Source organism: Gossypium raimondii, chromosome 5, assembly GCF_025698545.1.
Source record: "Gossypium raimondii isolate GPD5lz chromosome 5, ASM2569854v1, whole genome shotgun sequence".
Classification (NCBI taxonomy): Eukaryota; Viridiplantae; Streptophyta; class Magnoliopsida; order Malvales; family Malvaceae; genus Gossypium; species Gossypium raimondii.
The window spans coordinates 1,871,622-1,894,321 of NC_068569.1; the positions used below are offsets into that span (position 1 = coordinate 1,871,622).

Below are 22,700 nucleotides of genomic sequence, written 5' to 3' on the forward strand. Positions count from 1 at the left end.
CAACGGGCTTGAATTCATAGGAGTACTAGGTTATTACTGTTGCTTTTGAAAATTTGTATAGTTTATAGTAATCTAAAAATATTGTAAAGTTACAACGTCTAAATTTATTGATTATAAAAAAAACTCATTTGATTATTCTTTTTTTATGGCGCTTTGATCTAAGGGTCGTCTAGACTTGATTTTGAAAGGATGTAGTTTGCGTCAAGGGTTGTCGAGATTTGATCTTGAAACTGGATTTAGAGAGATGCTTGCTTGAGAATTTGATTTGATTTGGATTCAAGGGTATTCTAGACTTGATCTTGAATCGGTGATGTGTAACACCCCTAAAATCAATATAATATAAAAGTAGTATTAAATTGAATGGTGTATAATTGATTTTTCTAGTAAAGTGAGAAAATGATAAAAGAAAGGTTGAGTGATACCAAGAAAAAAAAATTAAATTAAGAAGTATGTTGTGATACATTAATTTAAAGCAATGACTAAATTGTAAATATATGAAAAGCTTCACTCAGTTTTAAGCTGTACACTGAAAATATGTTACAAACATGTTTGTAGGGTTAAAATATGACCAAAAATGGGTTCAATTAATTGAATTTAGCCAGAATTACTCCGGTGCTCAAATGTGTCATTCCTATATTCGACTTGGTAGTCAGGTCGGGTATAGGGGTGTTACATGATGTTTACTTTAATGGTTGTCGATACTTTGTCTTGCAAACGTGTTTGAAGATAGATTGAATCCAACTTCATCTTAGGTGGTTGAGTCTGCTTTAAGTGTTGTCGAGATTTGATATTGAAAACATGTTTTTTCTCCTTTGTTGGTGCAACCGGATTGGGAAGAACGTTGATCTAAAGGTCATTTAGACAAACCTTCTCTGTGTTTGTGCAACCGAATTGGCGAGAACTTTGATTGAAAGATTGTTTAGACTTGATATTGGATGGAAGGATGATTCCGCTTTGAGGGCTTTCTAAGCTTTATCTTGAACAAGCAGGTTTGGCCTCCACCTTGTTTTCTATTAGTTGACAACATCAAATAACAACTTTCTTGGTAGACGACTTTTGACTTTGTGGTATATGGGGATGCCTGTTGATGAAACTCGAAAATGCACCATGGGAGTCTTGAAAAATGACGAAACACATTGTAAATTACTATTTTTCTTTTTTCGCTTTATATGGGTAAATTCTTAGTGATTATAGTCTTCCATTGGGTGATCATTGTGCTTTCATTTTCCACACATAAAGCTAAACCATACTATTATATATATATAATTTGTTGTTTACTGTTTGTCCCATTCTGGGTAACTTTGTTATTTTTAGGTATTTTTCACTTGATGATTCGATTAGCGTTGCATACAAGTTTAATGGAGTGTCTTGGTTCCTTTATTGGGTAGTCTAAGTTGGGCAAATGACCAAAAAAGCCTTTTTTTTTAAATTTATCGAAATGGGCCTATTTTTTGATTATTTACCGGAATGGGCCATTTTCCGCGAAATCGCGTCCACGTCAGCGCGATGTCAGGGTACGCGCCAGGACATCGCGTCCACGTCAGCGCGATTTGCTTACATGGACACAAATCGCGCCTACGAGGACGCGATTTGCTGACGTGGATGAACAGTTTATGTTTTTAAGCTTGGAAAACTTTGAAAGGCCATAACTTTTCGCTCGGTTGTCCGATTGAGACGATTTTTTTTATTTCGAATAAATTTTCAAGATCTCACGCTACGACAAATGTAGAAGGCGGTTTGTCATGATTTCGTCGAAAAAGATCCTTTTTTGCCCCTAAATTTCGATTTTTTCGGTTTAAAATTAAATTTTAAAACATTCAAATCATTATTTTTCTTATTTATAGGTATGAGTCAGCTCATTCCACTTTTGAGAAGTTCCCTAAAATTTTCCATTTTATTCAATTTAGTCCCTAAAACCTAAATAGTCATATTTTCAAATCTAAGCTTCGTTTTTCAATTCAAATTCAATTTCATCCTTCCATAACATTCAAATATTCTTAAATACAAAAATTTCATGCTAATTTTGAAATAATTACATTTTAGTCCCTATACTCGTAACTAACAAATTATACTTTACAAATTAGTCCCTATTCATCTCTAAGCAGTTTGTTAGCGCGTATATCTCGGAAAGTTATTCGAAATCAAAAAAAAAATTGTCTCAATCGGACAACCGAGCGAAAAGTTATGGCCTTTCAAAGTTTTTCAAGCTAAAAAACATAAACTGTTCATACCACGTCAGCAAATCGCGTCCTAGAGGGCGCTATTTGTGTCCACGTCCGCAAATCGCGCTGACGTGGACGCGATTTCCTGGAGCGTATCCTGACATCGCGCTGACGTGGCAGCGATTTCGCGGAAATGGCCCATTCCGGTAAATAATTAAAAATGTGGCCCATTTCGATAAATTTTGAAAAAAACAAGGGCTTTTTTTAGTAAAATGGCCGTCTAAGTTTATAATACCTATAAAGGTTCAGTCCTTTATTGGGTATTTTTAGATTGGTCATCTAATTTGAACCGTAAAATCTCAAACAAAAAAGCCCATCTAGGCTGATTATAGACACAAGATCCAGTAAGGTATATTATTACACAGCCTAAACCCTGGTCGTATCCACACTGTAATATTACAACGGCAAATGTTTACATATTACAGTTTTCAGTGTTGTTAACAATAAATTTTATATTTTGAAAATATTTTCAAAATGTGAATAGTTTTCCAATGGTGAGAAATTAAGGATTTGAATGGTAATTATTTTTATATAAATGGTATATTTTTTTGTTAAATATAAATATTATATTAACAAACAATATATAAGTACATTATTAAAAATATTAAATTAGTCTCGCATATATTTTTAGATTTAGTTTATATTCTTCAGTAAGTTTTATAGTTTTCAAAATTTAAAATTTTAATTTTTACATAAATTTCTATTAATTTACTTTTTAATATTAGCCATGTAATAATATATTAGTGATATTATCGAGAAATCTGAAATTTTAAAATTAAAATTAACATGAACGAAGTTTAAGACTAACGTTAACCTCACTAGTAATTCGACTCTTTTTATATTTCATCAGGAAAAAGCTCTTCTTTAAGTGAAGGAGCAATCCACTGTATCTGAATGTATGTAATATCCCATAGATCATCTTCTTCCTTACGTACCAAAATCCCAGTTTCCTGCATCTTCGTTATCATCTTCCTCAACAACTCCGGAACCACTTCGTGCAATTTCGTTTCCCCATATTCTCCCAAATCAGCTTTCATGCACGTATCCATCCTTCTCAATACCCCTAACCAAAACGTCCTAAACCCTGGATTCTCCATTATCTGATTCAAGTATTGTAAATACACATCCGTCAGCAGCTCCATTGACAGCTTTAAAGTCCCCTCCATGCTTCTCGTTTCCCTCTCCGCGTTTTCCCGTCGAGAATATTCAATCATCTTTTCATGTTGATCATCCACCATAGCAAATATAACAAGATTAAAGCAGCTTATACATCTTGATGAAGAAAGTTGCAGGTCTTCAGCTAGTTTAAACCCTCTACGAAGAGCCAATATTGCATGGTTTCTTATCTCTTCTCGACGTGCTAAGCTGGTTTTCCTTAAGGCTTCACCTAGTTTAACAAATAAACTCATTATAAAGTTGACGGATTCTATGCCTTTGGGGTTATCATCGCTTGATGAAGCACTGGTATTGCTTGAAAAGCTGTAATTGTTGGTTTGATCAGAGGCGGTTGTATACCATTGGATTAACAGCTTCACTGAGTCTGACATTAGATCGAGGATCTTCAAGTTTTTCTCGAGAGGACTGTTTTTAAGAGCAACGAAACCAAATGCACAATCGATACAGTAAGCATAGTTTATCTTTGAGATATGGAAGGCATCGGACATTAACATGATTAAAGCTTCCACTGCTTGATCATAGGTTTCTGGGTGTCGACCAGTGATTGAAAGCAAATGAAGAACCGATTTCCATCCTAGTTGTGTCTGCAAATTTGCTGGGTATTCTGTCAGAATCTTGCTCACTGACTGTGTTATGTACTCACAACATGTGTCGAGGATTTCTTTATCTAATTTCCACATCAAATTTATGGACTTAAAAATGAGTTCCTCGGGTGTTTTATCGGCTTGGTATGAAGCTAGAAGCTTGAGGCAGACTTTGAAAAGGCCAATAATGCCTTTTTCTGCAAATGGGAGAGGGGAAAATAAAGGGAATTGAGCAACTGCAAGTAAATAATCACTGTAAGAAGGCCAAAAAACTGGGAATCTGTGAAGGTTGGCTAAAGAGATGGCAATGATCAAATCCCAGCAGAATCCAACTGTTTCTTCTTCTTCAATGGGTGTACTGAACTTTTGGCCTTTACCAGCTGCTGCAAATATCAAAGAACGCCCAAGGTTCATCAATGCTTCAACGGGCAACTGAAAGCTGTTGCCAAATATACTCCCGATTTGGCATTGTCTTATAATCTTCAAATTTTGTTCGAACTCGCTCATTCCCAGAGATATGGACTCTTCCATGCTATCTAGTGTTAGGAAATGTGAGAATCGACTAACCACACCAGCAGTGTTTTTAGAGAACTTAGAATCATGATTGGGGAATATTACTCCGGATTCGGATTTTGAACCTTCTGGTGCATCTGATGACGAAGCGACGTCGAATTCGATGACCGATTGAGGAAGTAGTCTAAGCCGTTTGAGTTTCAACAAGCAGTCGATGATGTTCCTCCAACCGCCTCGAAGCGACCTTCCAAAGTTGTTAGCTATGGTGAAAAGCGCAAGTGTAGCCATTCTTGGTTTCATATCATTGCTGAACGCAAACAGGGTTTCTTCGGCCGATGCATACGGGTTCAAAAGCGTCGTAAATTTACAAAATGACGCGACAAGCTCGTCGAGCGTGTCGGCCAGCCCATACTGAGCTATCCTAGCTAAAGAGATCAAACCTTCAATACATTCGTGTAGCATTTCATCTTCGTCTGCATGTTCAAAGAACGCTGAAAGAGCTGAAATCGTCGGGCCGGCAACGCAGGCAAACATATCTCTTCCCAATCGACGATCGAAATCACAAAGGATATACGGTTGCATTAGTTTAGCTCGGTTCATCAACTCGATCCATCGGCTCGGGTTCATCTCTACCGGACCAGATTGACCGAAAAGCGTGATCGCATTATTCGAAATGGAATGAAAAAGCTCAGACAGATACTCTCTAGGAAGATCTTGCCCACCATTAATTGCTCTATTGTTCCTTATAAACTCATCTTCCGTCATCTTCTTCTTCACTTGTGGATTATGTTGATCCGTATTAAGCATAATAAGAGAATAACAAAGAATAAACACCGAATCCTTCGTCACAAATATTTCCGACGATTGTTGATCAAAGAATCTCTCCGAGAAAGCTTCGAGTATTCTCTGAATCTTCTGTGACTCTCCGGGGAGTCTGAACGTTTCAAGATAAGTTCGTAAAGCAGAATCGAGAATCATGCCATGAAATTCAAAAGTTGCAGTGAATTCTTTAAGAACTTGAATGTGAAGTTCATCAGGGTCACCCAGATAATCACCGATCATGTTCTTATCCAGCCCCGGAGTGTATCGGAAAAAAAAGGCAAAAGATTTAGGATTCGGTGGATCAGAAACCAATTGACAATGTTTCAGATACTCCAATCCTTTCTTTTCATCTCGACTGAAATGACTAGCACCAATCAAAATCTTCCTTTTTTGAGCTTTCCTTACACGTATATATTCCACCCAAGTTTCTAAATCATCCTTGGGTTTCTCTACCCAAAAGGGTCTGTATTCTTTAATTTCAATAGGATATGGATCTGATGGGGTTGAATCTTCTTCTTTATCGATGTTTGTAGAAATGCTATGAATCATAATAATCAATCCTTCGAAAGCTTGGACTTGTAATGTCGAGGTTGGACCGTTCCCTGGAAAGGCTTGCTTGCATAGCAACTTCCCTACATCTTCGAAAATGTTTCTGCAAACCGGATCACAATCGTAATTTACATAAGCTTCGATTACAAACGTCGGTTGCCTGAAAAAATTTATAATTGCTTCCAATGCCACTTCCTGGAGTTGCAAAGAAACTCCTGGTGCGGCGATTCTCAACAATACAAACGAAAAGAAAGCCTCTAATTGAAGACGTATGAACCTGCAAAAAGGGAAAAAAGTAATAATTATTTTTATTATAATTTGGTATAATGTAAAATTTAATCTTCAATACTTACAGATTTGATTAAATTAGTTAAAATTGACCTTTAATTTTAAAAAAAAATTAAATTTTTTGTTGTTTTTCTAATAAAAATACATTAAAATTTTAAATATGACAATTTGACCTTCAATTTTTTATTATTTTTTATAAATTTTATATTAATTGATAAATAATGTAATATAAATATGGAATACATATTAACCAACATGCAGATTAACAAGCTAACATCATTCCATGGAAAAAGAAATAAAACCTGCGAAGAAAGTGATAGATATTCAAGACGGTGCTGCAAATCATGGAAAGAACGAGTGGGGTTGAACAAGTCCCGTAATGGATCAAATGGTGAAATAAATCATCTTGTACCATCCTCAAAAGCTTTGGGTGTTTCCCAATTTCATCACCGCTTAATTCTATAGCACAGTTTATCAAAACCAATGCGAAAAGTTGAACATCTTCATCGGCTGTGTGACAAATTGGTCCTTCAGTATTGTCCACAACTTCAACTACATTCAACAAAGAACATAAGAACTGGAAAATATCGACGGCGCAACGTATTCCGTACCCCGAGTTTTCATCGATGTCGTCGGTCTCGGATTCCGAGCTCTCCCCTTCGTTAACGTCGACATCGGACAATCGCGAAAAGATTATCTGAATCAACTCGTGCATGGTATGCCTTGCCGTGCGTTGAAGCAGATCTCCCCTGGTTACTGATTGTTGAACGACCTGAAAACATGTATTCACGATGGTACAAACAGCCTGATCGGTGAGCAAAACCGAAGCATTGTGTCTCATCGTCGCTGTTAAAACCTGTAAAATTTTCATCATTACAGCGTCTTCTGAAACAGGGTCTGTTTGTTCCAAGCGGCAGCTGGTGATCCCTGTAACGACGATGTTAATAGCGTCTTTGGCTCCTGGGGTTTTCTCATCGAAGATACCGAGTTTAAGAATCTTCAAAATAGCTGAAAGAGCAACTCCGGTGGCAGCTGCTGGGATACCATCGCTTTGAACAACGTCAAGGAAAGGGGAGAGATAAATGCAAGGATCAATGGTTCGCCATTCTTGATGTGGATTGAAGATGAAACCCCTTAATGATTTCAAGGATTGTTGGAGCGAAGAGTCAAAATAATCTTCTTGGGGTGAAATGAATTGAGATGTGGGATCGATCGGCCGCCGTATCACGGCTAGAACTGCCCCCACCTCGGTGTTCAACATGCAAGAGAGTCCCAGCTCTTTCCTCTTCGATTTCAGCATGTCTTTCTTCTTATAAAAAAAAAGCCTAGGAATCTTAGTTTTTTTTTTTTCATGCATGGAATAATAATATTAGGGTGTGGGAGTTGAGTGTTTTTTTCCTCATGTGATTAGTGAGAAAAACAGTAATTAACTGTAATTAACGTGAATGTGAAAGAAAGAAAATCATTTCTCCAAAAAATTTGGAAGAAAGGTAGGCGGATTGTTTGCTAAACTTGAGGTTAATTAAATACTTTGTTAATTTACCGTCTTTAGTAAATTTATATGGTTAAGGGTGAATATTTGAAGACTTCTACCACTAATATCTCCTCCATTTGTTCAGTTTTATTGACTTAAAAAAATTTATTTTTTTTTGAGAGAGAGAATTATAAGATATAATAGATTGGACCCCAAAAAAATTACATTGATTAACCATTCGCTAGCATACTAGACCATTTATTATGGAAATCAAATCAGAATATCACAAACCAGATTATATTATCGGTAGATTGCTATAAAACCAGCTCCGGTGTTCATAATCACTCTGCTTATTTAGTGCCAGGGAGAATCATGAATGGGAGTAACAATGGACTTGATTTGCAGATACTGGTTAAGGGCATCCAAACCAAATTCCCTTCCAAAGCCACTCATCTTATATCCACCATAAGGGCAATCCACATCAAATGCTGTGTAACAATTGAGCCATATAATCCCCGCTCGGATGGATCTTGACACCGTGTTCGCCACGTTCAAGTTCTTGGTTATGACCCCTGCTGCTAGCCCATATGTTGTGTTGTTTGCTCTCTTTATTGCTTCTTCCATTGTTCTGAAAATTAATCAAACCACTCAATAATTTGAAAACACCCAAAAACAAACAATAGGAAAGGAAAGAAAATTTACTTGAATTTCATCAATGACATCACGGGACCAAAAATTTCTTCTTTTGCTATAGTCATGTCCTCCTGTATGTGTGCACAAACAAAATTACTCAATTGTTAAAGCAAACTTCCAAAAAGTAAATCTATTATAAAGATGGGATTAAATTAATTTTTTTATTATTAAATGAATCAAATCTAACATTTAATCCCGCCCCTGTAATATAATATAGGTACCTCAATAGCATAGTTATTTTCTAAGGAATTCACCTTAACATCAGTAAATATCGTAGGCTCAATGTAGAATCCCTTGCTGCCCAGCCGCTTGCCCCCTGTTAACAACGTAGCTCCTTCTCTTTTTCCATGCTCAATGTATGAGAGAATTTTCTCGAATTGCTTCTTATCGGTCTATGTCATTTGGTCAAACATTGCGTTAATTAAAGGAACTAGAATACATATATAAAAATAAGGTTAAAATATATCATAAGTACTTGTACTCTTTATAAATTTAAAATTTAGTCTCTTTAATTTTTAAATTTCAAAATTCAAGCTCATTACAATATTACTTTTTAGTTACATTGCTACCACGTGAATATTTTTTAACTTTAAAATGTCATATCAACCAATTTAACAAAAAAATTAATTGTATCAATAATTGAACCTCAATTTTGATATCTGAAATGTAAAAGGATTAAATTCATGAAAATAAAAATACAGAAACTAAATTTAAATTTCAAATGTGTGAAAAATACAGAGATTTATGACATATTTTAACTTAAAAATAATAGTATAACTTATCCATTATCATTCTTACTTGGGGTCCTTGATTAACTCGAAAATCAAAAGGATCTCCAATTACCCATGCATTTGCCTTCTCTACCAACTTTTTTACAAAAATTTCATAAATTCCTTCTTGAACATAAACACGAGAGCTTGCAACACAAATTTCCCCCTATGAAATTTAGAAAAAATGAGAAAAATTAGGCTGATAATGACATGCAATAAGAGCAACCCACACACACACACACTTACTTTGTTGTAAAAGATGGCATTGAAAGCAATATTTACAGCCTGATCAATATCAGCATCTTCAAATATTAATAGAGGTGATTTTCCACCCAACTCCAATGACACTGGTTTCAGATTGCTTGCTGCTGCTGCTGTCATTATCTTACGTCCAACTTCAGTAGACCCCGTAAAAGTCACCTGAAAATCCACCCAACATAATAATATTTCTTCATAAATGTGTGTTTAGTTAAGTTTCTCATCCTAAACATGAAACTAAAGTCTCACTTTATCAATGTCCATATGAGAGCTAATGGCAGCTCCCGCAGTCTCTCCAAATCCATTTACAACATTCAGCACTCCGTCAGGGAGGCCAGCCTGAAATCAATAAAAAACCATTTAATCATTTTAAAAGGGTTTTATACAAATTATCTAAAGCTTAACTACCAGCTTAGCGAGATGAGCATAATAAAGAGCCGAGAGAGGAGTCTGCTCAGCAGGCTTGACGACCATGGTGCATCCTGCGGCTAATGCCGGGCCAGCTTTCATGAAAAACATGATAGTGGGAAAATTCCAGGGAATTATACTTCCGACTACTCCAATGGGTTCCCTCAGAGTGTAGCCCTGAAATCCTTTGGACAATTTTAACACTGTTCCATGAATTTTATCGGCTGCACCTGCATAGTAACGAAGATTCCTTGCTGCACCTGGGATGTCCATGGCCTTACAATGAGAGAACAGCTTGCCCCCATTGATAGCATCCAGTGCGGCTAATTCTTCTACGTTTTCTTCAATTAGATCTGCGAACTTCATCATGATCCTTCCCCGCTCCTGATATCCAATTTAAGGGGAAATTTTCAAAAGAAGAATATGCCAAGTGAAGAAGTATAGCAAGCAAAATGGCAATATTTAACCTTCCATCTTTTGGCATAAGCATTTGTATATATATTTTATTGTTCTCTTGGTAAATAAAGAGGCTAAGCCTTAAACAGCAGTTAATCAAATTGATTAAGATGGATGAATTTAAACAGTCTAGTAGTCATTTAATTAACATGCATGAATATACTTATTTAAAATGCGTGAATGTAATAGATTATATTAAGATACATGTATACTATGATGTGAGTGAACAAATAAAAGAAAATTTTCATTCCATTACCATCTCTAAATTCTATCCAACAGCTTCCAACAATATATTTTGATTTTTTTTATTCATATATTTTGAATCTTTGATGCATACATAATTACCCTTCCTTTATGAACAACTATACCTACGTAACTTAATGCAGTATTTAGACCATAACATATCACAAGTAAAATTTACAGTTACAGTTACAGTTACACAAAGTTCATTAAAATACATAATAACAACACGTTCATCATGAAAGATAACATTAATCATCGAAATAATTAAATAAATTAATAACACCGACACCATATCCAACTAATTAATTCAAGAAACTCGTATAAAGATATGAAAATGAAGTTGAATATGTTAAGATATGTGATCATCAATCCGAAAAGCAAAATTACATTACTCTGTATCCTATGACGTGTTGAAATACTAATCTTAAATTAGGGTTGGGAAGCGGGACCTCATAAATTTAAAAGGTTAAAATTAAATTAAATATATATTTTAAATTAAAATTTTAAGGTACAAAAATTTCCATCTAGTGGACGCGAGAATCATCCATTGTAATATATCTAGATAAATAATTGAATACCTTGTCAAAGAAAAAAGTTTCACTTGTCAATCTAGATAATAATCTTTTTTTCTTTTTATAGACTTCAACTAATACATTGTATTAAGAGTACTGTATTCCCGCGATTTATCAGTAAAACACACACAAAGGAAGTGGTTAAAAATAGCTGAACTATTGGCTTAACTGATGGACCATTTGGTTTTTATTCAAAACAACCGAATAGAAACGCCGACTCCGTGACCAGTATGTAGTAACTACTGAGGCTAATAAGCTGCCAAAAGGAGTTTCGTTTTTTTTTTAAATATCGACAGATCATAGACACAAGATTTGAAAATTAGCTTGTTGAATAAGAAAATATATGTATATAATATATATGATTGATTTGAACGCATAGCAAAAGGATTTAGAAGAAGAGAAAAAGTATGCAGTAAAACGTACTGAGCCGGACATGCGAGGCCAAGGGCCATGGTCAAAAGCTTGACGCGCAGCCTTCACAGCCAAATCAATATCCTCTTTATCTCCTTCTGAAACTCGTGTTATCGCTTCCCCTGTTCTTGGATCAATTGCCTCGAACGTTTTCCCTGTAGCAATCAAATCATTCAAATTCAAAAGTAAAAAGGAAATCAAGTGAGTTCACTTATCTATCAGAGAAAGGAAGGGAGGGAAAAAAAGAAGAGACATGGAAATGGAACGAAAGATACCAGAAACGGAATCCACAAAGTTGCCATTGATGAAGAGCTTGGTGAATTTTATTGGCGGAACCTTGAAAACAGATTCAGAGGCTTTGGAACTTCCGTTGTATTCGCCGGCCATTTCTAATTTCTCCGTCTCTGCCTCTCTCTTACTGGGTTATGTAATGGAACAACAAGAGCTGAAGAGGCCTTTATTTTATTTACTTCTATTTTCTCGTTTTTGGATAAATTAGAGCTCGTTTTATCTTTCGTGTGCCAATGAGTTGAGCTACCTCATCCCTCCATCTGTATTTAAAGCCGTAAAACCTTGTTATTCTTTTTACCTTCGATTTAAATTTTACTTTTCAAGAAATTAGTCAATATTATTTTATTTTTATAAAATAATATTTAAATAAAACAACTAAAATTTCTACTTAAAATAAAGTAAATGTCTAAAGATAAAACTCGAAATATTGAAATTTTGTATACAAATCACTCCACTATAATTTATTTAACAAATCTTTTTATAAATAATTTTCTGAGTTATTATTTAGTACATTAGTATTGAATTTTTTATTTCACAAAACCATAAGTTTTGTATATCTTTTAACACAACTTAAAGACACGTGATAAAATCTTAATAATACTTGTATAGTTAAAATTTTTACCCCTAGTGTACCAAATAATTATACTACTTTTTTTCACCTACATATATAAATATAAAAATAAAAATTTTAATTCTACAAACAAACTTCAAATATAATTATTAATTACGTTGGTGAAATTTTTGAAAATAGATACTTATAAAGTTAAAATTTGTTATCTACAATATATGAAATGCTTTCATTTCTGTTTTTGTGGTAAGGGAAATACAGGAGGCAAGAGATTTCGTGGGTTAAAATAATAACTTGGATGATTAATTTTAAAAAGTAAAATAAAAATTATTAGGATCTTTTTCTCAAGTTTTTCTTTAAATAATTTGATAATTAATAATGATTGAATGAACAAAATCATAAGAATTTGGAAATCAGAAAAAGTTTGTCTAATCGTAACTTTATATACAAGATTTGTAATCCATAAAAGGCAATCCAAATATTCTTCAATTTATTAAAAAATATTCAATTATTATAAATATAGAAATATAAAGTTTATAAATTAAATATTTATTGGGTTAAAAGATGGTGATGCTGACAGGTGTTGTGAGAGGGAGGAGGAAGGGAAGGATTTTTTATATAGATTTATTTTTTATTATGTGTCGCTCTTTGGTTGAAGACTTTTTATATAAAATATAAAATACATTTGCACTTTTAAACTTCAATATTTTTATATTATTTCTATTTGTTTCGCCTTTATCGTGGGTGTTTCACGTGACTAATACATATCTATGACTTATATCTATGTTATAAGTAAAAGTATGAGAGAAGCCCATGCACTTATGTATTTCGAAATGTACAAATTAATTATATAATATTTTTTAATAGTGATCAAGAATATCAATCATGTCATCATTTAATGGATAAAACTTATCGAAAGGACTAATTTACACATTTCAAAATATATAAAAATTAATTTGCTTATTTTTTCAATAGAGAGTCAAATGCAATCTAACTTCCCTAGTACTTTTACCTTATGCTATATTTAAGTATTTTTATTTTTGTATAAAAGATCTATAAAAAACAATTTAAACCTAAAAAAATCATGTTTACACGTTTTTAAAATCAGAGTTAAGAGATTTCCAAAATCTTAAAAAATTAAAATTAAGAACATATATTTTACACGTTTTTCCATCCAACATGGAAAATTGTGTCTGGTTTTAAAGGCATCATGTTGCATGTGTTATGCTATAAAAATAGGCAAGTAAAAAAGTAAGAGCTGCTCTTAGTTGAAAAAAATGTAGAAGATTCAGTTATTATATAAGAAAATTATAACATTCCCCGACACAATTGAAAAATTCATCACTTTTACAACATTCAGAACAGTGTTAAAGTCTAAAAAGTGTTACCTCTAAAGAAAATAGTGAAAAGATAATAACCACAAAAGTAAGAGTCAAAAGATTACAAACTCGTGCAAATCATTTTCATGATGCAGGGGCTAGTTTTGGCAAAGATTTTATATATTTTCTGAAATATTTCATTTTTCAGTAATATTTTTATATATTTAAATGAATATGTTAAAAGTACAAATTGATAGTTATATGTTTATTTAAATATAAAGTAAAGGTTTAAATTATATTTATTTAAGTATATGACCAAGACAAGGACGAAGTCAAAAAAAAATTTAGGGGGCGAAATTAAATTTTAAATTTTTAATAGTTTATATCTTTATAATTTTTAAAAATTAAATTAAATTTTTATAATTTTAGGAGGGCCAAAGTATAATCTTATTTTAGTAATTTAAAACTTTAGAATGTTTTAAAAGACTAAAACAATAATTATTTATTTTAGGGGTTGGTAGTTTTCCCATTTGAAATTTCTAAAAGAAATATATGTTTGGATGTATTACATTTATTAAACTAAAAAGAATTAGGAATAACATTTATGAGGCAAACATAATTTATTTTTTATTACATCCTAAGAGTTTTGTATCACGTATCTCCTACAACATAATTTTATTTTCAAAATTAAATACTAATTATAGTTAGTATTTAAGTGTGTGAGGAGTTAGTTTCGCTCTTTTTAGGTGTCTTTTCTTAAAATATAAACAGTGGGATCACTAATATTAATATGCACCATTGGATTAGTATTTTGTTTTTCCCAATTTCCAGCAATAATGAAATAGAAGCCTGGAATCATCGAGGTGAAACTACTAATATCGGCAATAAATATTAAAATGTTAAATGATATCTGAGCGTTCTATTCCAGCAATCAAATTTTATTTGTTTAAAATTCCTAAAAAGTCCTCGTTTTATAAGGGCTGGTGACACCCTTTTGAAAGCAAGATCTATTTTTATTTTCATTAAAATATTGTTTTTTTTTTTATAAGTAATGTTATAACCATCTATCTTATTTTATTTAACATTATTGACGTAAGAAACTGAAAATTTATATATAAAAATATTTTTTTTCTCCTACCCCCGTTATCAATGTGACACAATTCTGTTTTACTTGCAGATCAACACTGGAAAAAATGGATTTAGAGATACTTTTTGTTTTCTGTCCTATTTTAAACTTGAACAAAAGGGGAAGAGAATCACGCCATCGTATTATGTATTATTAGTCACAGAAAGCTAAATATGGCAAACTATTTGATCACAATAATTCTTCACATGCCCTGGAATATCTGGTTGATTTCCATGGGTTTTTCTCAAATTAAAATTTGAATTATATTAATCCGCATGAAACTAGGGTTGGTTACGGGCATAAAATAATTTAAGAAACTCCCAGTTGTGGGTATTGGTTAAAAAGAATTTAATCACATCCAAATCGTAATAGAGTTGACATTTACTATATAAAAAATGTCTAAAATTTTTTTTGTTCCAATTTCAAATAGAATATTTCATTTACAAAACCATAAAAACGTTAAAAACCTATTCCTATTTGGCCTTATTTGAGATTAAATTGATCCATTTAATAGAAAAAATGGACTAATATGACCAGTTCCCTACAATAGAGGGACCTCTGACTTTGTATTCTAGTATAAAATAATAGCGACAAATTTCAGCATTCATTGTAAACGCTACACAGGGAAAATCAAAAATTCTTCCCTAGTCCTTGTAATATAGCTGATATTTCAACCAATGAAGTTTTTTGTCAAGCTGAAAGCCCAACAACATAAAACAGTCTCTGATGCTAAATATGATCCAACAAATTTAACATCCTCAGGGCTGCCCACTTCACACAGACAAACTTGGTAGGGTTTTAACAAAGCCTTTGCAATTAGCATCGTCTCGACTGGCTTTGCCCAGTACAAGCTTTTTCTTTTTTTCTATATCATTTGGTAATATATTGTCTGCTCATCTCTTAGCAAGTTCAAAGCTATATTGTGAAATTATCATAAGATAGCCATTTTAAGAAAAACCCTTTTCAGGTATTGTATACTAAAGGGGTATTAGAGGTTGAGATGGCAACAGAATCAACAAACACGATGGAATTTATGCTTGATAGACAAGGATTCGAGCAAAATCAAAAAGATAAGATGGAAGGAAACTTTTGATTCAAAGCATTAAGTATTAGCGGGACAAAATGCGCAATCAGATGGAATCTTTACAAGACTCATCAACTGTTATTAATTTCAAGGCCTTGAATAATAGACCGGGATAGTTTACCTGCCTTTTAATTTGTAAACTGCAGTTGCTTCTTCCGAATACCAAACTTCAGGACACTGTCCTCCCATAGCAAATGGATGAAATATACAGATTTTTCAACCACAGTTGCTTCTTCCGAATACCAAACTTCAGGACACTGTCCTCCCATAGCAAATGGATGAAATATACAGATTTTTCAACCATTTATCCTGAAAAGCAGATGAGTGGGATAAATCAACTATTTAATTACATTCTTCGTGAGTTAACGTTTAAGAATCATTTTATTGTATAAAATAATACTACTAGCAGGCAATCTTCAGCCTTGCCAAAATCATGCAAAATTAGATTACCTTTACATGGGTACTAGGAAAAGCAGATGTACGCAAAGTTTCTTGCATTACATCTTGTGATTTTCTCTTGGACGCACTAAGTATGAATGCAGCTTGGTCCTCTGTAGCAGCTGCTGCGGTAATCCGATATCCTTTTTCCCATCTTCTATGAATCCCCTCACTTGGATAAAGGAAATCGAGTTCAACAACCTAGTCAGCAAGTGCAAAAAGATGTAAGTGATTGCTGCAGTATCATATAATTGAGTATTATTCAGCTGGAATTAGGCAACCTGAGTAGGATAGCCTGCATTACGGGACATGACAATGCCCCATTTGCTGCCTGCAGCAGTCATTGAGGTCACAGAGAAGCCTTCTTTCCACTTCTTATTAATCCATTTGAAAGGAAATACGTCACTAACTTTGTAGGACTGTTGCGTGTAGGGTGTACCTTTAGTAGCAGTAAGGAGAAAACAGCATTGAGCTTCACAACATCAATTTCCAGGTAAAGTTCATGAGAAGTGGTCTACTAACAAGATAATCATGACAGGAGAATTTGTCTATTTTTCCTAATCAAAGAACTTAGCATGAGCTGAACTACAAGACTACAACAATCAGATATTATAGTCCCAAAGCCTTGACAGTTTGGTATAACTTTCCACACTATATATACAAGAGCCCACCGTTTTAGATAATGTTTTTTTTTATCCAAATATTTATGTTCACCAAATAAAATAAGGCAAACATGAAATTACCCTTTGACATTACAACCAGTGCACTGCCATTGCAAGCACCAGCAACTGAAGTAATGTAGTAATTCTTCTCCCATTGTTCCATTATCCATTCCTGATCATATAATCAGTAAGAAGCCTGAGACTTCAGTAATAAGAATGATTGAAACTGAAAAGCTGAGAGCTGAGAACCAGTTAGTTCTACCTTATGCAAAAAGATAGGAGATAACTCATAAACCTGAGATGTGAAACCTGTCCCTGCATCCATAACAATGGCCCACAGATTCAATGATGAAGCTACACAGCTAATATACAAGCCATCTTCTTTTCCTTTCTCCACATGTTGCTGGAGTCTTGAATCTATAACATTGTAGTGATACCTGCAATTAGTATTGCAAGTATTGATAAAAAAGGATGAAGAATCTAATACCAAAAGTTGCAGGAGATACCAAATTCCAAAAAGAAACAGCAATGGTTGGCTTTTCATGACCACCTTACCTACTTATTCCATCTTCATCGAAACAGCAATGGTTGGCTTTTCATGACCACCTTACCTACTTATTCCATCTTCATCTTTTTTTTTTTTTTTGTTAACTGGAGGTTAGATGGATGGGAGTCAATTCTAAAGTCATTATGCCAAGACATTTCACCAATTTTGATAGTGGGAAACTCTAGCATTAGTATCCTATTTTCACCTGCCCTTTATTAAAAGTGTCCAAGAGTTACATTTCCACCATTGCCCCATTCAGGTTATCAGTGAAGCATATGAAACAGCCAAAATACACATGCACTTGTAGACACAGTTAATAGATAATCTTACACAAGATGCAAGATCATTGGTTTGGAATAGAATTTTCACCTCTGTTTCATTGGATTTCTGGAACTATATACTGTGATCCACTGAGAAGCAGGAGAACCTAGCCGAAGTTTCTTCCTAAGCTGCTCACCATCTTCCAGCTCAAAAAGTGCTCTTCCCCTTTTTTGACCCAGCTGATGCATTGAGGTTCATCAACAAATACTAAAGTTAAAAAATCCAAACTTTTTTGGTTTAAAGAGAAGGTATTGGCACAAGTTAAAATCCCAATTCCCAGGTAACCACCTTAATAGCTCCATCAATTTGGATAGGACGTATTGATGAATTGAAATCAATGCTATTATGGAAAAGAGAAATGAGCTTTGAGTAATTTGGTTCTTCATCAAATTTCATGTTGGTCACAATCTCAAGAAACTGTTGAAAAGGAGGAGGGCACAAGTAACAAAGCATCTCAGGAGAAGTTGCCATCTTCTTCTTACAAACAAGAAATCCTTTGTTCTCCCCCTGCAGCCCCATAATACATCAAAGCATAACACATTAATGACAAAGGACAGCAATTAGGCTACAAAGTTCTAATTGCAAATACAAACGGTTTAATAAACTTACAATGTAACCTTGCCAGGGAAGTTTTCCCCTAAGTAAAAATACTAGTGTATAAGCCAATGACTCAAGGTCATCCCTTCGACTGCCTGTCCTACCCAAATGAGCATGCACACTTGCATAACGTACAGTTCCCCTAAAACAGAAGGAATAATAAATAGATAAACAAATAGGGTCATACTCCTAACATAACAAAAGTCAGTTACCTAAACACATCAGGCTTTTGGTCATAATCTACATGACGTCCAGAAGCTGCCTCCTTCCACCTCGAAGCTGAAAAGAACCAAAAATTATAGGCCACTCTACAAATGGTATGTTATAGAATAGGAAAGCAACCATACCCAAACCCAGATCAACTAAATACAACTTCTTCTCATTTGAGGTCCCAGGCTGACCAAGCAAAAAGTTCTCAGGCTTAACATCTCCATGTACAAAGCTGAAGTAGAGAAAAGAAATGTGGGCAAATTACAAGTAAAAAATGTGAGTAAAGAAAATGGAATGCAACAATTTCAAAGTACCCTTTGTGATGAAGCTGCTCTAAAATTGATATTGCCTCAACTGCTATACAAGCAACCATATCTTCTGTAAGCCTATATCAAGAGCAAAAACAACAAGATATAGTGGCATCAATGTGTTAGTTAAAAGAAAAATTAAAAGCATAAAATTTTAAGAAAACTGATAATAAAGTAAAAATAAAAAAGAACTTAAGAGAGTAATGGTCCCATACATCTGGTTGTTTGAGTTCCAAACATCCCATAAACTTGGACCAAGCATATCCATGACCTAGTCACAAGATTCACAGAAACATCAATAAAGACTCCATTTCTTGTTTTTTTCCCCTTTGTCCGAAATACAACAGTGGATTTGAAACTCTTTACTAAGAAACTCACGAGTATGTAGTAGTCCCCTAGTTGACCCTTGTAATGAACCGATGGAAGTCCATAGCAGCCATTAAGAGAGCTGAATGATAATTTTGAGAAAGTAAAATAAATTAGGTCACAGAATTTGAAGTTCAAATGACTGCAAGGGCCAAAGTCTGCATACCTGTATACTTGCCACTCATAAGGAGGACCAGAACTACATCCCTTACCATTTCGATGCTCAAATTTCAAAGCAACCTGCAAAATAAAGTAGGATAACGGCATTAGCAACAGATTTGACTTCCTGTGAATTTTGTTTGGGTTCACTGGAATAGCAAGCGAAAGAGAACCTCAAAGGCATCAGCACCAGTGCATCCTATGGCACTAGTGATCCTTCTTCCAACATAAACTTGTCCAAAACCACCTTTACCCAACTTTCTATCCAACGTGTACACGGGAGAGTTACCAAATTGTACCTGCCAAAGGAGAAGAAGATTTCACATCAGTATAAATAACTTGAAAAGTCAATTTGGAGATGATAAATATAAGTGAATTGGTCAGCGATTTCTTTTTCATGATAAGGGAAAGTAGGAACAGTTGAAGTGATTGCGTAGACCTATCTGGTCATTTACCTCCAACAGTTTGACATCTGCACCCACTAACATGAGACTCTCATCCACTATTGTTCTAGTATAAGAAAAGTAAATTAATGGCCCCATAAGTCAGCTTACTATCGAAGAAAATTTGTACCCTTTCAGGAAGTGGACTAGTGCTTCCTTCTTCCTCAACAGCAACCAATCTTTCAGCAGTTTTCTCAACCGGGTGCTTCACTGGCAAGTTTATCCCAGTGCAACCCCTGCCACAAGCACCAGGGCCAACGAGCACAGCATTGTCATCCTGGTTCATTGCTCTGCGTCCTCTACCTCGACCTCGACCTCTATTAGCTGATTATAGATTCATATTATACAAGGAAACATCAGGTAATCTCAAATTGGATTGATTATAAACAAAGAGATTTGAAGACATGAAACCAAAAAGGTTATTACCACCACCACGCTGAGCAGTTGTAGCTAAGACAGCAGGGGTCTCCTGGTTGTCATTGATCCTCTTTGATCGTCGAATTCCCCCTTTCAAATCTGGCATCCTTTTCTAAGAAAAAAGAGAGAGTAAAAGCTCCTATCAACCATTTTGCATGATATTTTATTTTATCATCATACACAGTCCCAGAAATTGGTAATTCATAACATATATACCAGTAAAATTCAATCAATTTCAATTTTATTGCAACCTAAAAAATTCTATTTCAACAATTATACATCAAAGCTCAAGTTATAAGTAACAATAGTTGAATCACATGCTTAAAACATCAAAATCGTAAGCATGAACCATAATCTAAGAAAAAATCAACTGCAATTTCAGATTCATCCAAAGTTGCAAAACCAACACTCTGATCATCATCAAAAAAGAAAACCCGGAAATCGCCATTGATCTTTTATATAGGGTGGAAACCCAATTACTAAATATTGAATCCAAATCAGTTCAAACACAAATATATCATCCACAACCATAAGAACATACAGAAAATAGTTTAAAACTCTACCAATTTAAAGAAAAAGTTAAAAACTTTAACAAATTTCAGCATCAGCCGTAAACAAAAGCCTGATCACACCAACATGAATTTGATTACTTGTAAATCAAACGATCATCCAAAAAACCGATTCCAAAGAACAAAAAAGAACATGTACAATTTTCAAACAAAAAAAAAACATTAATAAAACCCAGAAAGCGATTCCCATAAAACAATGCACGAAATGAACAAAAACATTAAAACATACACAAACCGATTTGCCTCTTTTACTGGGTTTTTATTTGATCTCTTTTTTATTGCTTTTGTTACAACAACGCTCAAAGATGATAAAACATTGGGAATATGATATATATATATATATATACCTTTTTATTCGAAGAAGAAGAAAATGAAACGACGCAAACCAATCATGTGCTTCAAAAAGTTAGGTTCTTGAAAGAACATGAAAAATATGAAGTGTTAATTGAGAAAAAATAATGCGATCGAAGGAAAAAACAATGTGTCATGGCTGTGGATGGCAGAGAGGAAGTTAGGAGCGAAATTGGGAATTTGGAAGATTTGAGCCCTAAATCTCAACACCTGACTTTGCTACGACTTGGCTACGTAGGATCCCATTAAGGAGTTACGTGGAATTATTATTATTTAAAATGGATTTTCATTTTTTATTTTAAATAATTAATATTTTTTGGGTCAATAATATTAAATATTGTTATGTCTTATACCAAAATTCATTTGGAAATGAGATTTTTTTTTTTTTTTTTAGTTTACTAGAACTTAGATAACACTTCTCGGTCACTTTTTCAAGTGCACGTTTGCTAAAATTTTATTTTATAAATTACTTTTTTATTTTTTAATTTCCATGATTTAAAATTATTAATTATTTTTATCTTTTTATTTTATTTTATCAATTTTAAACTGACTTCAATCTACAAACCAATATGGATTTAGCTTATTAGCGAATTTTTATTGAAAATTTTGTGATTCTAAATTTAAGTCTTCTTAGATATATTTATTTTATTTTTATTTAAAATTAATATATTTCAATTCTCAATCTAATCATTTTATTTTGATTTAAATATTAAAATATTTTAGTGATAAACCCAATCATGTTTTTAAAATAGTTATTTAATTTTTAACAAACTAATTATTTAGATAATTATACTCATTTTTGTATTTGTAACCTCTTAAAATAGTCAACATACAATTTTTATATTTTTTAAACTAATGGTATAATTTATATTATATAAAAGGTTTAGTTTTTTAACCTTTAATCCTTATAATTTTTATTTTTTAATTTGGACAAACTACAATAAAAGTGATTTAATTATATTTTCTTTTATCATTGGCGAGCCATCGAGTCTTCATAAGTCTAAACACATTGTGAGTTAATAGTCATGTAGGATCCACTTAGCAATGATAAAAAAATAAACTCGAATAATTAAGTGATTATTTCAGTAACTTTTATTGTTGACTGACAAAAAATAAAATAATCCATAATAAGTCACCACTATTATAATCTACCCTTTTAAATTTAATCCTCATGTATTTGTTTGATTGAAGCTTTTCGTCGGATATCAAATCACAAGAGCAAAAACACAATTAAAAACAGTTTATCATGAAAAAACCAACACACAAAAAATTATTCATATTTAATTTTAAAAGTTAAAACCTATAAAATTAAATTTTATCCCGTGAAATCGTTTTATTTACCTCATTAACGAGGTATTAGGTATTACATTGTAGTACTACATATTAATTATAAATGTTTTTGTTATATACTTTTGTAACTTATAATTATATCAAATAGTTTTGTGGAGTTCTGAGTCTAACAAAGTAGAGGAGGTTGAGATGGGT

At 33.3% G+C, this 22,700-nt stretch overlaps 3 protein-coding genes across 5 annotated transcripts; all 3 read right to left on the reverse strand.

Annotated features, from left to right (window-relative positions):
- Positions 1-3,058: 3,058 nt before the first annotated feature.
- LOC105769188 (ARF guanine-nucleotide exchange factor GNL2) lies at positions 3,059-7,454 on the reverse strand. The gene is made up of 2 exons (XM_012589659.2): positions 6,457-7,454; positions 3,059-6,143 (listed from the first exon to the last, which is right to left on the reverse strand). Exons 1-2 carry the CDS (start codon positions 7,452-7,454, stop codon positions 3,059-3,061), a joined length of 4,083 nt encoding a protein of 1,360 aa, XP_012445113.2.
- Positions 7,455-7,816: 362 nt separating this feature from the next.
- LOC105769191 (aldehyde dehydrogenase family 2 member C4) lies at positions 7,817-11,955 on the reverse strand. Its single transcript, XM_012589667.2, has 9 exons — positions 11,715-11,955; positions 11,452-11,594; positions 9,758-10,141; positions 9,599-9,688; positions 9,338-9,511; positions 9,120-9,257; positions 8,576-8,713; positions 8,331-8,392; positions 7,817-8,256 (listed from the first exon to the last, which is right to left on the reverse strand). Exons 1-9 carry the CDS (start codon positions 11,824-11,826, stop codon positions 7,983-7,985), a joined length of 1,515 nt encoding a protein of 504 aa, XP_012445121.1. The 5' UTR covers positions 11,827-11,955; the 3' UTR covers positions 7,817-7,982.
- Positions 11,956-15,814: 3,859 nt separating this feature from the next.
- Positions 15,815-21,451, reverse strand: LOC105769189 (casein kinase 1-like protein HD16). Of its 3 annotated transcripts, none has more exons than XM_052631347.1 (18): positions 21,212-21,451; positions 20,305-20,402; positions 20,009-20,202; positions 19,609-19,734; positions 19,443-19,516; positions 19,289-19,358; positions 19,126-19,181; positions 18,917-18,988; positions 18,740-18,834; positions 18,605-18,671; positions 18,405-18,534; positions 18,084-18,302; positions 17,844-17,974; positions 17,190-17,364; positions 17,009-17,099; positions 16,547-16,704; positions 16,278-16,466; positions 15,815-16,136 (listed from the first exon to the last, which is right to left on the reverse strand). In XM_052631347.1, exons 2-18 carry the CDS (start codon positions 20,399-20,401, stop codon positions 16,077-16,079), a joined length of 2,004 nt encoding a protein of 667 aa, XP_052487307.1. In that variant the 5' UTR covers position 20,402; positions 21,212-21,451; the 3' UTR covers positions 15,815-16,076. The 3 variants fall into 3 exon arrangements, with proteins under 3 accessions (XP_052487307.1, XP_012445118.1, XP_052487308.1); XM_012589664.2 differs by having other exon boundaries at positions 20,305-20,407; XM_052631348.1 differs by lacking the exons at positions 20,305-20,402; positions 21,212-21,451 and having other exon boundaries at positions 19,891-20,015.
- Positions 21,452-22,700: the final 1,249 nt, after the last annotated feature.

What these genes read in the sequence shown, in the direction of transcription:
- LOC105769188 (XM_012589659.2), bottom strand. Translation starts at nt 7,454, where the DNA reads ATGCTGAAATCGAAGAGGAAAGAGCTGGGACTCTCTTGCATGTTGAAC. An exon ending in ATCTATCACTTTCTTCGCAG is followed by an intron (nt 6,144 to 6,456) that starts GTTTTATTTCTT and finishes CCCTTTTTGCAG; the next exon opens with GTTCATACGTCTTCAATTAG.
- LOC105769191 (XM_012589667.2), bottom strand. Translation starts at nt 11,826, where the DNA reads ATGGCCGGCGAATACAACGGAAGTTCCAAAGCCTCTGAATCTGTTTTC. An exon ending in CTTTGTGGATTCCGTTTCTG is followed by an intron (nt 11,595 to 11,714) that starts GTATCTTTCGTT and finishes TGATTGCTACAG; the next exon opens with GGAAAACGTTCGAGGCAATT. An exon ending in ATGCCATCTTTTACAACAAA is followed by an intron (nt 9,258 to 9,337) that starts GTAAGTGTGTGT and finishes TAAATTTCATAG; the next exon opens with GGGGAAATTTGTGTTGCAAG.
- LOC105769189 (XM_052631347.1), bottom strand. Translation starts at nt 20,401, where the DNA reads ATGCCAGATTTGAAAGGGGGAATTCGACGATCAAAGAGGATCAATGAC. An exon ending in AACTGCTCAGCGTGGTGGTG is followed by an intron (nt 20,203 to 20,304) that starts GTAATAACCTTT and finishes ATCTATAATCAG; the next exon opens with CTAATAGAGGTCGAGGTCGA. An exon ending in TATGAGTGGCAAGTATACAG is followed by an intron (nt 19,359 to 19,442) that starts GTATGCAGACTT and finishes ATTATCATTCAG; the next exon opens with CTCTCTTAATGGCTGCTATG.